At 41.2% G+C, this 14,094-nt stretch overlaps 1 protein-coding gene across 10 annotated transcripts in view; it reads right to left on the minus strand.

The window, feature by feature from the left end:
* The window catches only part of ttll5 (tubulin tyrosine ligase-like family, member 5), a 510,221-nt gene that overhangs the window by 276,565 nt on the left and 219,562 nt on the right, over positions 1-14,094 (minus strand). For all 10 annotated transcript variants that reach the window (XM_072271858.1, XM_072271833.1, XM_072271823.1 and 7 more), the window contains 4 exons: positions 8,607-8,723; positions 7,308-7,399; positions 6,257-6,325; positions 1,752-1,787 (listed from right to left, as the gene is read on the minus strand). In XM_072271858.1, the coding sequence (XP_072127959.1) occupies positions 1,752-1,787; positions 6,257-6,325; positions 7,308-7,399; positions 8,607-8,723 (314 nt within the window). The remainder of the gene's footprint in view (positions 1-1,751; positions 1,788-6,256; positions 6,326-7,307; positions 7,400-8,606; positions 8,724-14,094) is intronic.

The following is a 14,094-nucleotide window of genomic DNA, read 5'->3' on the forward strand; positions in this document are numbered from 1 at the left end:
AGGGCCAGAGGGTGGGTTCACCCTCCAGAAGGATGCTTTCACATTGGTCTCAGAGATTGAAACCACAGGCTCGTAGGGGGCTGAGGGTGTTTGTGATGGTTCTCCATGTTTTGATGGTCAAAGCAAACATAAAAGGCATTAAACTCATCTGGAAGCAAACAGTTGTTGTCACCTATGTCAGGTGATTTTACTTTGTAAGAGGTGATGCCATTCAAGCCCAGTCACACCAGTTGAGCATCCTTCATTGATTCAAATTTAGTCTGGAATTGCCACTTTGCCTGTGAGATGGCTTTCTGGAGATCGTAATGATCTGGAGGTTATTCATGATGCCAGTCAAATCCCATCTCCCTGTACCAGGTCTATATCCCTCCATTCCCTTTCAGTCTTTGTGCCTGACTAAATATCATTTAAAATTTACTATCATATCAACTTTCAACACCTCTCCTGATACCGTTTTCTAGACACTTGTACTGTTTACTAAAAAAATGTCTCGCACATCTACTTTAAACTTTCTCCTTCTCACCTTAAGGCTATGCATCTAGTACAGTGGATTCCAGTTACTTGGGGCAGCTGCTTATTTGGGACAACTCTTAAAGAATAAAAACTAATTGAGAAAATACGCAAACATGAGGAAATCTGCAGATGCTGGAAATTCAAGCAACACACACAAGATGCTGGTGGAACGCAGCAGGCCAGACAGTATCCATAGGAAGAAACACAGTCGACGTTTCGGGCCGAGACCCTTCGTCAGGACAGAGGGTCTCGGCCCGAAACGTCGACTGTGCTTCTTCCTATGGATGCTGTCTGGCCTGCTACGTTCCATCAGCATTTAATTGAGAAAATAGCTGGGATTCCCTTTGTTAATTTGGGACAATATGATACTTTCTTGGGACAGGAGATTGCCGAACAGTTTCTATCTAAATAGTCAGTCGCATGCACTTGTGTGGCCATGAGACACTACTCTGTGTTTAGAGTGACAGTTTTTAAATATCATCAGTGGTGTGTGGTTCTGTTGAAAAAGCAGTGAATTTTGTTACTGATAAGTGGTGAGAAATAAGCAGTAAGACAATTCATAACTGCGTTGCTCACTGCAGTTTCAAAAATTCAGACTTAGAGATGCTAGAAATAGCTGTGTGAGAATGAAATTATTTCATTACTTCGACAAGTTAAAGGCTATGAAGAATTTGAAGATATTGACAATCATCTTGAATGTTACAATGAAAATGAAGATTTGGAGGATGCAATAGTCAAAAGTATTGTATGAAAGCAATTCATTATTTACATGAGGTGGCTGTGCTGATTTTGTTCATTTATAGTCCATGAAAATAACACAGCAGTGTACACTGAATGAACTCCTCCACAGGCAAGTAATCAGATCTAATACATTTTTATAGTATTGTAGAGGTATTGGTAGTATTCTAATTTGTTCTGTAATTCATTTAAATACATACTTTGTTACTCAGTTAACAGATAGTTTGTTTTTTTTTATATACCTTTTAAACTATTTCCATGAAACTTTGGCTAATTGGGCCGAAATGCACTGGTCCCGATGTGTCCCAATTAAGTGTATCATGTATATTTGATACTTCCACACGAGGGAAAAGGTTCTAACTATCCTGAGAAGAGGATTTAAAAACAAAAAAAGTGAGAGGATGTTGCACTCCTCTGCAAGTTTTGCAATAACGAACTGCTCCATTTTTAAGATCATAACAATTTCTACCAAAGTCTCACACAGTCTAGTACATACTTACCGAGCTCTTGCCAATGCAGCAGGCCTCCTTGCTGCTCTGAAAACAGAAGTGACATGAAATCAACTTGTTGCTGCACTCAACTAAAACAGCAAAACACCCCTCACCAAAATAGTGAACCAACACCTCCCCAGAGAGAGCATAAACATGGCTGGAAAAGACACATGCAGAATCATGAGTAAGGAGACTCAGTGTCCCTGGAAATAAGAACATATAGGTGGTAGAGAAATGACTGCACGAGAGGCTGAATTGTCAGTGGGGGAGCACTTTGGGTCCAGTGATCATAATTCTATTAGTTACAGTAAAAGATGGGCCTGGTCCACAAGCTAAAATCCTAAATTGGGACAAGCTAATTTTGATGGCATTTATTTATGGCGCAGAACAGGCCCTTCCAACCCAACAAGTCGCACCACCCAGCAACCCACCCATTTAATGCTAGCCTAATTACAGGACAATTCACAATGACCAATTAACCTACAAACTGATACATCTTTGGACTGTGGGAGGAAAATGAAGTACCCGGGGAAACACACAAATTCATGAGGAAGACGTACAAACTCCTTACAGACGGCGCTGGAACTAAATGACACTCCAGGCTATAATTATGTCATACTAACCACTATCGTGGCACCTCATTATAGAAAGGTTGACTGGGAGAGGCTTTTAAAATTGAGATAAGCTGATTCAGGCCCAACACGTTTCTGTTAGAGTGAAGGCAAAAGTAGGAAACTCTGGAAGTCACAGAACATCGAGGCACTGATCAGCATACGGGACAAGGAATTTGTCAGTTATAGGCAGCCAGTAACAAACATCTGCTGATGAAGGTAAGAGATGTAGGGATACACTTATAAGTTAGGATGGCACAAAGGGGACATGAGACAACTTTGGCAGATAAGGTAAAGAGGAATCTACAATTACAGTATATTAAGAACTAAAGACTAACTAAAGAGAGAATGGGCCTCTTCAAAGATCAATCAATTTATATGTGGAGGTACAGGAGATGGGTAAGATGTTAAATCATCTTTCTCATCTTTATTATCTATAGACAGAAAGTTGATAGTGCAGTTAAGAAAGTATATGGTATACTGTCTTCATTAGTTGGAGAACTGAGTTCAAGAACCCTGAGGTAATGTTGCAGTTCTATGAAACTCAGATTAGACTACACTTGGAGTATTGTGTTCAGTTTTGGTTGCCTCATTATAGAAAGAATGTGGAAACTTTAGAGAGGGTGCAGAGGAGATTTAACAGGAAATTGCCTGGATTGGAGAGCATGCCTTTTGAAGATAAATTGAGCAAGCTAAGGCTTTCCTCTCTGAAGCAAAGGAGGATGAAAGGTGATGATAGATGTGTACAAGATGATAAGAAGCTTTGAGTGTATAGCCAGAGGCTTTTTCCAAGGGTGGAAATGGTTAATACAAGCAGCATAAGTTTGAGGTGATTGGAGGAAAGTATAGGGGAATGTCAGAAGCAATTTTTTACAGAGAGTGGTGGGTGCATGGAACACTCTACCAGGAGTGGCACAGACACAGATATATTAGGGGCATTTAACCCTATTGACAAACTTCCAACTCATTCAGAGCACTGCTGTGGGACCAGAGCACATCATAGAACCTTTAGCATTTTATAATCCTGCTCGAGCTCTCAGGTCTTCTCCCGCTGATCTGTTAAATTTAAACAATCTCTCTCAAAAGATAATTGGCAGGTCAGTTTTTTTGAACTATGCTCCTAAACTGTGTAATTCAATACCTAAAACCGTAAGGGATGCAGATTCTGTTGACACTTTTAAACACCAACTCAAAACCTATTCATTTAACTTTGCTTTTAACTGACATCTTCTTGTCTTTTATTTTCACATTTATTTTTATTTTTTATTTTATTTTCATGTTTGTGCTTTTATCCCACCGTAAAGTACTTTGAACTACATCATCTGAATGAAAAGCGTGCTATAAATACAGTTACTATTTAAGAAACTCTTAGATAGGCTCATGGATGATAGAAAAATAGAGTGCTATGTCGGAGGGAAGGGTTAGATTGATCTGAGAGTAGGTTGAAAGGTTGGCACAACATTGTGGGCCGAAGGGCCTGTACTATACTGTACTATGTTTTATTATTTTGGAAAGATTTACGGAGGCTTAGAGAATTAAAGGAAGAGAATAGTGATATACTGAAAGATAACAATATTATGAAAGAGGAGGTGCTGGCAGTCTTGAGGTGCATAAAAGTGAATAAATCCCTGGGGCCTGACTTAATATATCCCAGGAAGAAAATGCAGGGGCCCTTACAGAGAATTTTGTATCTTCCTTAGCTGTCAGTGAGATTCTAGAAGATTGGACGGTGGCTAATGTTGGTCCTTTACTTAAGAAAGGCTGTAAGGACAAGTGAGGGAACCACAGACTGATTAGCCTAACATCAGAGATGAGAAAGTTACTGGAGCGGGACTCTAAGAGATGGGACCTTGCAACATTTGAAAAGGCTAGGGGCTGACTGGGGATAGTTGGTATGGCTCTATGCATAAAGAATCTCATCTCACAAATTCAAGTAAGTCTTTCTTAAAGAGGTGACCAAGAGGGTGTCAGTGGACATTATCTACATGGATTTTAGCAAGGCTTTTGACGTGCTCCTCATAATAAGCTGGTCCAGAAGTTGGTATAGGGTCCAGGGTGAGCTAGTAGACTGGATACAAAATTGGCTTAGCAGGAGGATGAAACTTTGACAGAGTTAGGAAGCAGGGAAAAAAGCCCCTATCCGGTTCCTCCTTCCAACTAAGAATACAGTCAAAGCTAGTTCATTTACCCATGTTTGGCTCATATCCCTCTAAACCGTATTTATGTTGTGTCCCCTACCATTAACCATGGACCCCAGGTTGGGAACCCCTGCTCTAAAGCTTTGCTATCCATGTACATGTCCAAAGGTCTTTTAAGTATAAGAGTTCTCTGATCTCCTTTAAAATTTTCCACTATTACCGTAAAACTATGCTCCTCTAGGGTCATAGAACACTATAGCACAGAAAAAGGCCCTTCGGGGTAACTGAACTATTCCATGCCTAACCAATAATCTGCTTGCCCCATCAAGCTGCACCCAACTATAGCTCTCCAAACCCTCCCATCCTTGTACATATCCAAATTTCTCTGAAATGTTGAAATCAACCTCGCATCCACTACTTCCACTGACAGCTTGTTTCACACTCTGAACATCCTCTAAGTGAAGAAATTTCCTCCTTTTGTTGTTCCTATTAAACATTTCACCTAGTTCTAGTCTCACCCAACCTCAATGAAAAAAGCCTGCTTGTATTTATAACCTTCATAATTTTGTATACTTCTATCAAATCTCCCCACGTTCTCCTACACTCTAGGGAATGCAGTCTTAACCTATTCCTTTCCCTATAACTCAGGTTCTCAAGTTCCAACAAAATCCTTGTAAATTTTCCCTGCACTCTTTTAATCGTAAAAACATCTTTCCTATAGACAGGTGACTAGAGTTGCACAGAATATAAATAAAGCCTCACCAATGCCTAATTCAACTTCAACATTACATCCCAACTGCTGTGCTCAATACTTTGATATATGAAGGCCAATGTGCCAAAGGCTCTTTTTGCAACACTTCTCTACCTGTGATGCCACTTTCAAGGAATTATGGATCTGTATTCCCAAGTCTCTTTGTTCTACCGCGCTCCTCAATGCTGTACCACTCGCCGTACAATATCTATCCTGGTTGGTCCTCCCAAAGTGCAACACCTCATACTGATCTACATCATATTCCATCTACCATTTTCAGCCTAATTTTCCAGTTGATCCAGATCCTGCTGCAGGCTTTGATCACCTTCGTTGCAGTTCACTACACCTCCAATCTTGGTGTCAAGCACAAATTTGCTAAGTCAGTTTACCACATTATCTCGATCATTGATATAGATGGCAAACAACAACACACCCAGCACCGATCCCTGTGGCACACCACTAGCCACAGGTCTCCAGTCAGAGAGGTAACCATGTACTACCACTCTCTGGATCCTTCCATGAGGCCAATGTCCAACCCAATTTACTACCTCAACTTAAATGCCAAGCAACCAAACCTTCTTGACTAACTTCCAATGTAGGATCTAGGTCTTGCTGAAGTCCACATAGACAATATTGACTATCTTGCCTTCGTCACCTAATTTTATAAAATTAGAGAAAATCTTATAGAAAAATTCTATAAGATTGCCAAGACACAACCTACTGCACACAAAGCTATGCACAAAGGAAGTCTAGTTTAAGACTCCCCTCCCTTGCAAAAAACACTGTAATAATCTAAAACATCTATGTCCCTCATGATTTTATAAACCTCCATGAGGGTACCCCTCAACCTTTTATGCTCCAGGGAAAATAGTCCCAACCTCCCTAGTGTTTCCTTATGACTCAATTCTGGTGAGGCTGAACCTCCAGAAGAAGGAAACCTGTGCCCATTGAGGACAGTAAACAAATGAGGTCAGTAGGAAGCCTGTAAACATTCATTTTCTCCCCCAAACATACCCTTGCTTGTCTGCAAATAGACACTCTGCCAACATGTAGTTCAGGGTAGTTTTATGCTCCAGAAATTGCCTGTGGATCAGTAAGAGACAATGTTAAGACAAGAACAGGACAGAAAGCAATAATTCTCATGTCTAATCATGGGTCTCCTGGCGGGGCTCACTACTGGTACTCCATTTTTAATCCTTCTTCATACGTGTCTTGATGGACTTTACTGCCCCTCTTTGAGGACATAGTGCTGGATATCCCCTCTATCTGGATCAGATAGTTTCCTCACTCACTTCTGATTCATTCCAGGTGCAATCCAGGTCATATTACGATTGAGGAACGTGCTTGTAGACCAGATGTTGAACTTTTTGCTGTTGGACTCTGGCCATATTCCACCGAGATACAACACTGGGCGTCATGGGAGGTTGTTCCTGCCTACGGCCATCGAACTCTGCAGCTGCTCCCGTGGAGGGTCAGACACCCTGAGCCAATAGGCTGGTCCTGGACTTATTTCCATCCGGCATAGTTTGCATTTTGTTGTTTGATTGTTCGTGGTCTTTGTATTGCTATATTTATGCTCTATTCTTGGTTGGTGCGGCTGCAACGAAACCCAATTTCCCTCGGGATCAATAAAGTATATCTATCTATCTATCTATTCAATAGTTAACCCAATCAGTATGATATGGGGTCTAACGTAGTCCTATTGGGAATGGTGGACTCTCTACCAAGGACATCAAGGTCTACCGAGGTCATGTTGACATTGCTAGGATTCTTCCTGTGAGAACAGAGCACTAGCCATGTACTGTAGCTCCAGCTTAAGCAATCAGTGTGACAAACCCAACCTAACAGATTCCTCCAAGATGGGAAATAAGCTAATGCTTGAGTAGATCGAGGTCCATTTGAACCACAATAATGCATCCACTGATCCACGTGAGCTTGCCCCATTTCATCTCTGACCTGAGAATACCAAACCTGTCATTACACATGGAAAGAAATGGGTAAACAAAGGTTTTCACATCTGCACATTTCCTTGCAGAAAACATCTGAGCATCTTTGCTGGCCTCACCCATAAGATTCCCAGCTGTCAACCGTTGGAAAGATTCGTATGAAACCCCCTTTTCTCTCATTTTCTTCCATTGTACGACGCACAACTTTTATCTGTGGAGAGAATGAGGTATCAGAATGACAGAAGGTAGAGGTGCAGTGCAGGAGGACAGCACACAGGAGACCGGGGGGTTGCAGCACCAGAGGCTGTGCACAGAACACTAGTACACGGAATTTTTACTGGGAGGTACCTGATGGTCAGTGTGGACTGAAATCCGGGGATTAACCAGCCTGATTTATGCCGAGAGGGTTCAAGTACCAAGATTCAGGAGAGAGAAAGGAGATTGTTTATTTTTATTTAACGATACAGTCCAACTTGGTAATGGCCCTTCTGGCCCAACGAGCCTGCATCACCCAATTACACCCCTGTGACCAATTAAGCAACTAATCCATATGTCTTTCAAATATGGGAGGAAACTGGAGCGCCCGGAGAAAACCCACGCAGTCACAGGGAGAACGTACAAACTCCTTACAGTCAGAGGCAGGAACTGAACCTGAATCACTGGTGCTTTAAAGCATTACACGAACTGCTATGCTACTGTGCCGCGACCATGTTGCTGGGTTAATGAGAAAAGGTAGGGCCAACAGGTATGGCATGAGGCCTTGTCTATTATGGAACTTAAAGGAATATGATATGAACAAGATAAAATGATATGAATTCTTTTATCACTTCCACCCATCTTCCCCCACATCCCTCAATTCATTTTCACATTTGGAGCAGATAGATTTGTCCCAGCAGTAGTTACCTGCACTGAAAGCTTATTGAGCATATTTGTTTCCTATTTCTATGGAAAGGTACACACAGCAGGACTCTGTAAGTAGCACCAAGGCAAATAGCATGGCTTTAGTGGTGGCGGCTAGGAGTGGAATAGGCAAGGTTACTAGAAGAAACTGTCTACACGGCTTAAAGAGATGTGTAGAGATCCTCTACAGCCAACTGAACTTCCAGGCAAGGCCATGGTGTGATTCCTAAATGACAACATATCCAACAGAACGGCGCTCCTTTAGCACTGACCCCCAGATAGACCAAATGTCTACTGGATATACAAATTCACAGCTTTGCAAAATTCATCTACTCTCTAATTTGAATCAAAGTTCCCTCTGCTATTTAGCATGCCCAGGCTGGGTTATACCAAGGTTTGCATTGCAACCAATAATCACTGGCATGCACTTAAAATCAACTTCTTCATATACAGTACCTTCAGTTTGGTTCCTTACAGCACAGACCTCTGAATGCTGTGCACTTTTCTCAGTTACTCACCTCCTCCATGGTTAGTCTAAAAGTGTTTAATCTTTGTCCTTCGCTTGGTCTTTCCTTGCCAGAGGATGTCCTGCTTTTAACCTCGGTGTTGTTAGCTGACACAGGCCGTAGCTGCCGCTGTAAGTTTTTTAAAAATATCAAACATTTAATGTATTGTGGTGGAGGGTGCCAACAAGAGTTGGTTGATCTGAAACATCAGCTCCATTTCTTTTTCCACAGGCACTGCCTGACTGGTTGAGCATTTTCAGAATCTGCAATTGTTTTTAATATAATGTGATGATAAGTTCTTAAGTCCACATAACATCAGTTTCTAATTGTTGAGACTCAGTTCCTAAGAACTATTTAAACAAATCATGGAAGTATAGTGCATTTATAGCCTGATCCCCAATCAAAATTTATCCTGACAAGCTGAGGCTCCTTCATCACAGAGGACGGAGAAGGGAAACATTGAAATTCAGAAAATAAGAGCAAGACTGCAATTCTGCATTTCAAGTTTTATCAAAGTCAAAATCAAGTTTGATGTCATGTGCACAAGACCATGCATGCATAAATGCACTGAATAAACCTACTTGCAGCAGCATCACAGGCACATAGCATCAGACAAGCAGTATTCACAAGAAAACACATTAAACTTAAATTATACACAATTTTTGTTTACAAGACAGAACACAATTAGAACAAAAAATGTCTATTGTTGTGCAAGGTGGTTGTACTGTTGCTATACTGAGGAAATGATTTGTGATATACAGATTGATTCAAGAACAGGATTGGAAAAAGCTGCAGAGGGTTGTAAACTCATCCAGCTTCATCATGGAAATGACCTTCTCCACGATCACAGACATCTTTATAAAGTGGTGTGTCAAGATGGAGGCATCCATCGTTAGGGACATCACCATTCAGCATGTGCCTTCTTCTCATTACTACCATCAGGGAGGAGGTATAGGAGCCTGAAGACACACACTGAACACTTTAGGAACAATTTCTTCCCGTCTGATTTTTCAACAGTCCAGAACCCATGAGCACTACCTCAGTATTTTGCTTTCTTTTTCCACTACTTATTTATGATTTACATTTCTCATTGTAACTTAATGTAATAATGTTTATTCCCCTTAATGGATGCTGCCTGACTTGTTGAGCTCCCCCAGCATTCTGTGAGTGCTGCTGAAGATTTCTAGCATTTGCAGAATTGCTTGAATTTATGTCAGAATTTCATTCACTTTCTGAGAATAAAACCTATGCTACAGAGAACTCCACAAGAATGTACATTGAAGGCTCCAGGTAGCCTGTGCTGGGGCTAATATTCCACATCAGTCTTCCCTCCTTCTATCTGCTTCTCTCATTTATCTTTCCTCTTTCCAGCAATGAAAAGGTTACTGTACGAGGAACGTCTGGCAGCTCTTGGGCCTGGAGTTCAGGAGAATGAGGGGGGATCTCACAGAAACATTCAGAATGTTAAAAGACCTAAACAGATTAGATATGGCAAAGTTATTTCCCAGAGTAGAGGATTCTTGGACAAGAGGGTACAACTTCAGGATTGAAGGACGTCCTTTTAGAACTGAGATGCGGAGAAATTGCTATAGTCAGAGGGTGGTAAATCTGTGGAATTTGTTGCCACGAGCGTCTGTGGAGGCCAAGTCATTGGGTGCATTTAAGGCAAAGATACATAGGTTCTTGATTAGCCAGGGTGTCAAAGAGTATGGGGTGAAAGCAGGGGAGTGGGGATGACGGGAAGAATTGGATCAGCCCATGATTGAATGGCGGAGCAGACTCGAAAGGCCAAATGGCCTACTTATGCTCCTATATCTTATGGTCTTATGGGCTCTCTGTAAAGCACAGGAACAGGCCCTTCAGTCCAAAATGCAACATGCTCATACTGTACATCAAAGATCAGAATGCAATCTAGTTATTAAAATAGTTGTCCTTGTTTCTCTGATTCTTTTACTTACACCACCAATGAATAAATGTCACAGAGTTGTGCGTAACACAACATATGTACAATGCTTTAACTGCAAACCAGAATTCGAGGCCTATTTTTTGGTGACCAGCATGTCATGGGATTGATGCAAGCTGGAGCTTTCTTTTGGGGCAATGGAAGATGAGAGGTGACTTGACAGAGGTGTACCAGATTATAAGAGGCACACGGGAAGCAGACAGCAGGCACTTTTTTACCAAGGTGGCAATGGAGGGAAGTTATTTAGGGATATGTCATAGGGAGGTTTTTTTTCACACAGAGAGTGATGGGTGCAAAGAAAATGTTGCAGGGGGAGTAGTGCAGGCAGATCCATTAGGGGCATTGAGAAAACTCTTAGATAGGCACATGGATGAAAGTAAAATGGAGGGTTATTGGCTAGATTGACCGTTGAGGAGGTTAAAGATTGCCATAAAATCCTGGATCACAGGACCTGTGCTGTGCTGCATCATTCTATGTTCCAGCTATAACTAAATCTCACATATAAAACTGTGATATTGAGCAGACCTTTTGTTTTCACTATAGTGATATATCAGACAAGATATAACCATATAACAATTACAGCATGGAAACAGGCCATCTCGGCCCTTCTAGTCAGTGCCAAATGCTTACTCTCACCTAGTCCCATCTACCTGCATTCAGCCCATAAACCTCCATTCCTTTCCTGTCCATATACCTATCCAATTTTTTTTTTAAATGACAAAATCGAACCTGCCTCCGCCACTTCTACTGGAAGCTCGTTCCACACAGCTACTGAGTAAAGAAATTCCCCCTCGTGTTACCCCTAAACATTTGCCCCTTAACTCTCAACTCATGTCCTCTTGTTTGAAACTCCCCTACTCCCAATGGAAAAAGCCTATCCACGTCAACTCTATCTATCCCCCTCATAATTTTAAATACCTCTATCAAGTCCCCTCTCAACCTTCTACGCTCCAAAGAATAAAGTCCCAACTTGTTCAACCTTTCTCTGTAACTTGGTGCTGAAACCCAGGTAATATTCTAGTAAATCTTCTCTGTACTCTCTCTATTTTGTTGACATCTTTCCTATAATTCGGTGACCAGAACTGTACACAATACTCCAAATTTGGCCTTACCGATGCCTTGTACAATTTTAACATGACATCCCAACTCCTATACTCAATGCTCTGATTTATAAAGGCCAGCATACCAAAAGCTTTCTTCACCACCCTATCCACATGAGATTCCACCTTCAGGGAACTATGCACCATTATTCCTAGATTCCTCCATTCTACTGCATTCCTCAATGCCCTACCATTTACCATGTATGTCCTATTTTGATTAGTCGTACCAAAATGTAGAACCTCACACTTATCAATATTAAACTCCATCTGCCATCTTTCAGCCCACTCTTCTAACTGGCCCAAATCTCTCTGCAAGCTTTGAAAACCTACTTCATTATCCACAACGCCACCTATCTTAGTATCATCTGAATACTTACTCATCCAATTTACCACCCCATCATCCAGATCATTAATGTATATGACAAACAACAATGGATCCAGTACAGATCCCTGAGGCACACCACTAGTCACCGGCCTCCAACCTGACAAACCGTTATCCATCACTACTCTCTGGCATCTCCCATCCAGCCACTGTTGAGTCCATTTTACTACTTCAATATTAATACCTAACGATTGAACCTTCCTAACTAACCTTCCCTGTGGAACCTTGTCAAAGGCCTTACTGAAGTCCAAATAGACATCCGCTGCTTTACCCTCGTCAATTTTCCTAGTAACTTTTTCAAAAAATTCAATAAGATTCGTCAAACATGACCTTCCACGTACAAATCCATGTTGACTGTTCCTAATCAGACCCTGTCTATCCAAATAATTATATATACCATCTCTAAGAATACTTTCCATTAATTTACCCACCACTGACGTCCAACTTACAGGTCGATAATTGCTAGGTTTACTCTTAGAACCCTTTTTAAACAATGAAACCACTTGAGCAATACGCCAATCCTCCGGCACCATCTAGTTTCAAATGACATTTGAAATATTTCTGTCAAAGCCCCTGCTATTTCTACACTAACTTCCCTCAAGGTCCTAGGGAATATCCTGTCAGGACCCAGAGACTTATCCACTTCTATATTCCTTAAAAGCGCCAGTACTTCCTCTTCTTTAATCACCATAGTTTCCATAACTACCCTATTTGTTTCCCTCAGCTTATACAATTCAATATCCTTCTCCTTAGTGAATACCGAAGAAAAGAAATTGTTCAAAATCTCCCCCATCTCTTTTGGCTCCGCACATAGCTGTCCACTCTGATTCTCTAAGGGACCAATTTTATCCCTCACTATCCTTTTGTTATTAATATAACTGTAGAAACCCTTTGGATTTATTTTCACCTTACTTGCCAAAGCAAACTCATATCTTCTTTTAGCTTTTCTAATCTCTTTCTTACGGTTCTTTTTACATTCTTTATATTCCTCGGTCAACTCATTTACTCCATGCTTCCTACATTTATTGCAGATCTCTCTCTTTTTCCGAACCAAGTTTCCAATATCCCTTGAAAACCATGGCTCTCTCAAACTTTTAACTTTTCCTTTCAACTCAAAGGAACATAAAGATTCTGTACCCTCAAAATTTCACCTTTAAATGATCTCCATTTCTCTATTACATCCTTCCCATAAAACAAATTGTCCCAATCCACTCCTTCTAAATCCTTTTGCATCTCCTCAAAGTTAGCCTTTCTCCAATCAAAAATCTCAACCCTGGGTCCAGTCCTATCCTTCTCCATAATTATATTGAAACAAATGGCATTGTGATCACTGGACCTGAAGTGCTCCCCAACACATACCTCCATCACCTGACCTATCTCATTCCCTAACAGAAGATCTAACGCTGCCCTTTCTCTAGTTGGTACCTCTATGTATTGCTGCAAAAAACTATCCCGCACACATTTTACAAACTCCAAACCATCCAGCCCTTTTACAGAATGGGCCACAACCTTGTGCTTACTACAAATATCTGCTATCTCCTTACAAATTTGCTCCTCCAATTCTCGCTCCCCATTAGGTGGTCTATAATACACCCCTATAAGTGTTACTACACCTTTCTCATTCCTCAATTCCACCCAAATAGCTTCTCTAGATGAGCCCTCTAATCTACCCTGCAAAAGCACCACTGTAATATTTTCTCTGACAAGCAATGCAACACATCCCCCTTTCGCCCCTCCGATTCTATCACACCTGAAGCAACGAAATCCAGGAATATTTAGTTGCCAATCACACCCCTCCTGCAACCATGTTTCACTAATAGCTGCAACATCATATTTCCAGGTATCAATCTATGCTCTAAGCTCATCCACCTTTCTTACAATGCTCCTAGCATTAAAATAGATGCATTTAAGAAACTCTCCACCTCTTACTCTCTGTTTATCCCTAATGGTGCAAACAACTTTATTATCTTTTCCTTCCTTCTCCCCTACATCTTCAGAATGAACGCTCCCCTTCTCTGTCACCTGCCTATCCTCCCTCACACACTGTCTACTAGC

The sequence above is a fragment of the Mobula birostris genome, chromosome 1 (assembly GCF_030028105.1).
Source record: "Mobula birostris isolate sMobBir1 chromosome 1, sMobBir1.hap1, whole genome shotgun sequence".
Taxonomy (NCBI): domain Eukaryota; kingdom Metazoa; phylum Chordata; class Chondrichthyes; order Myliobatiformes; family Myliobatidae; genus Mobula; species Mobula birostris.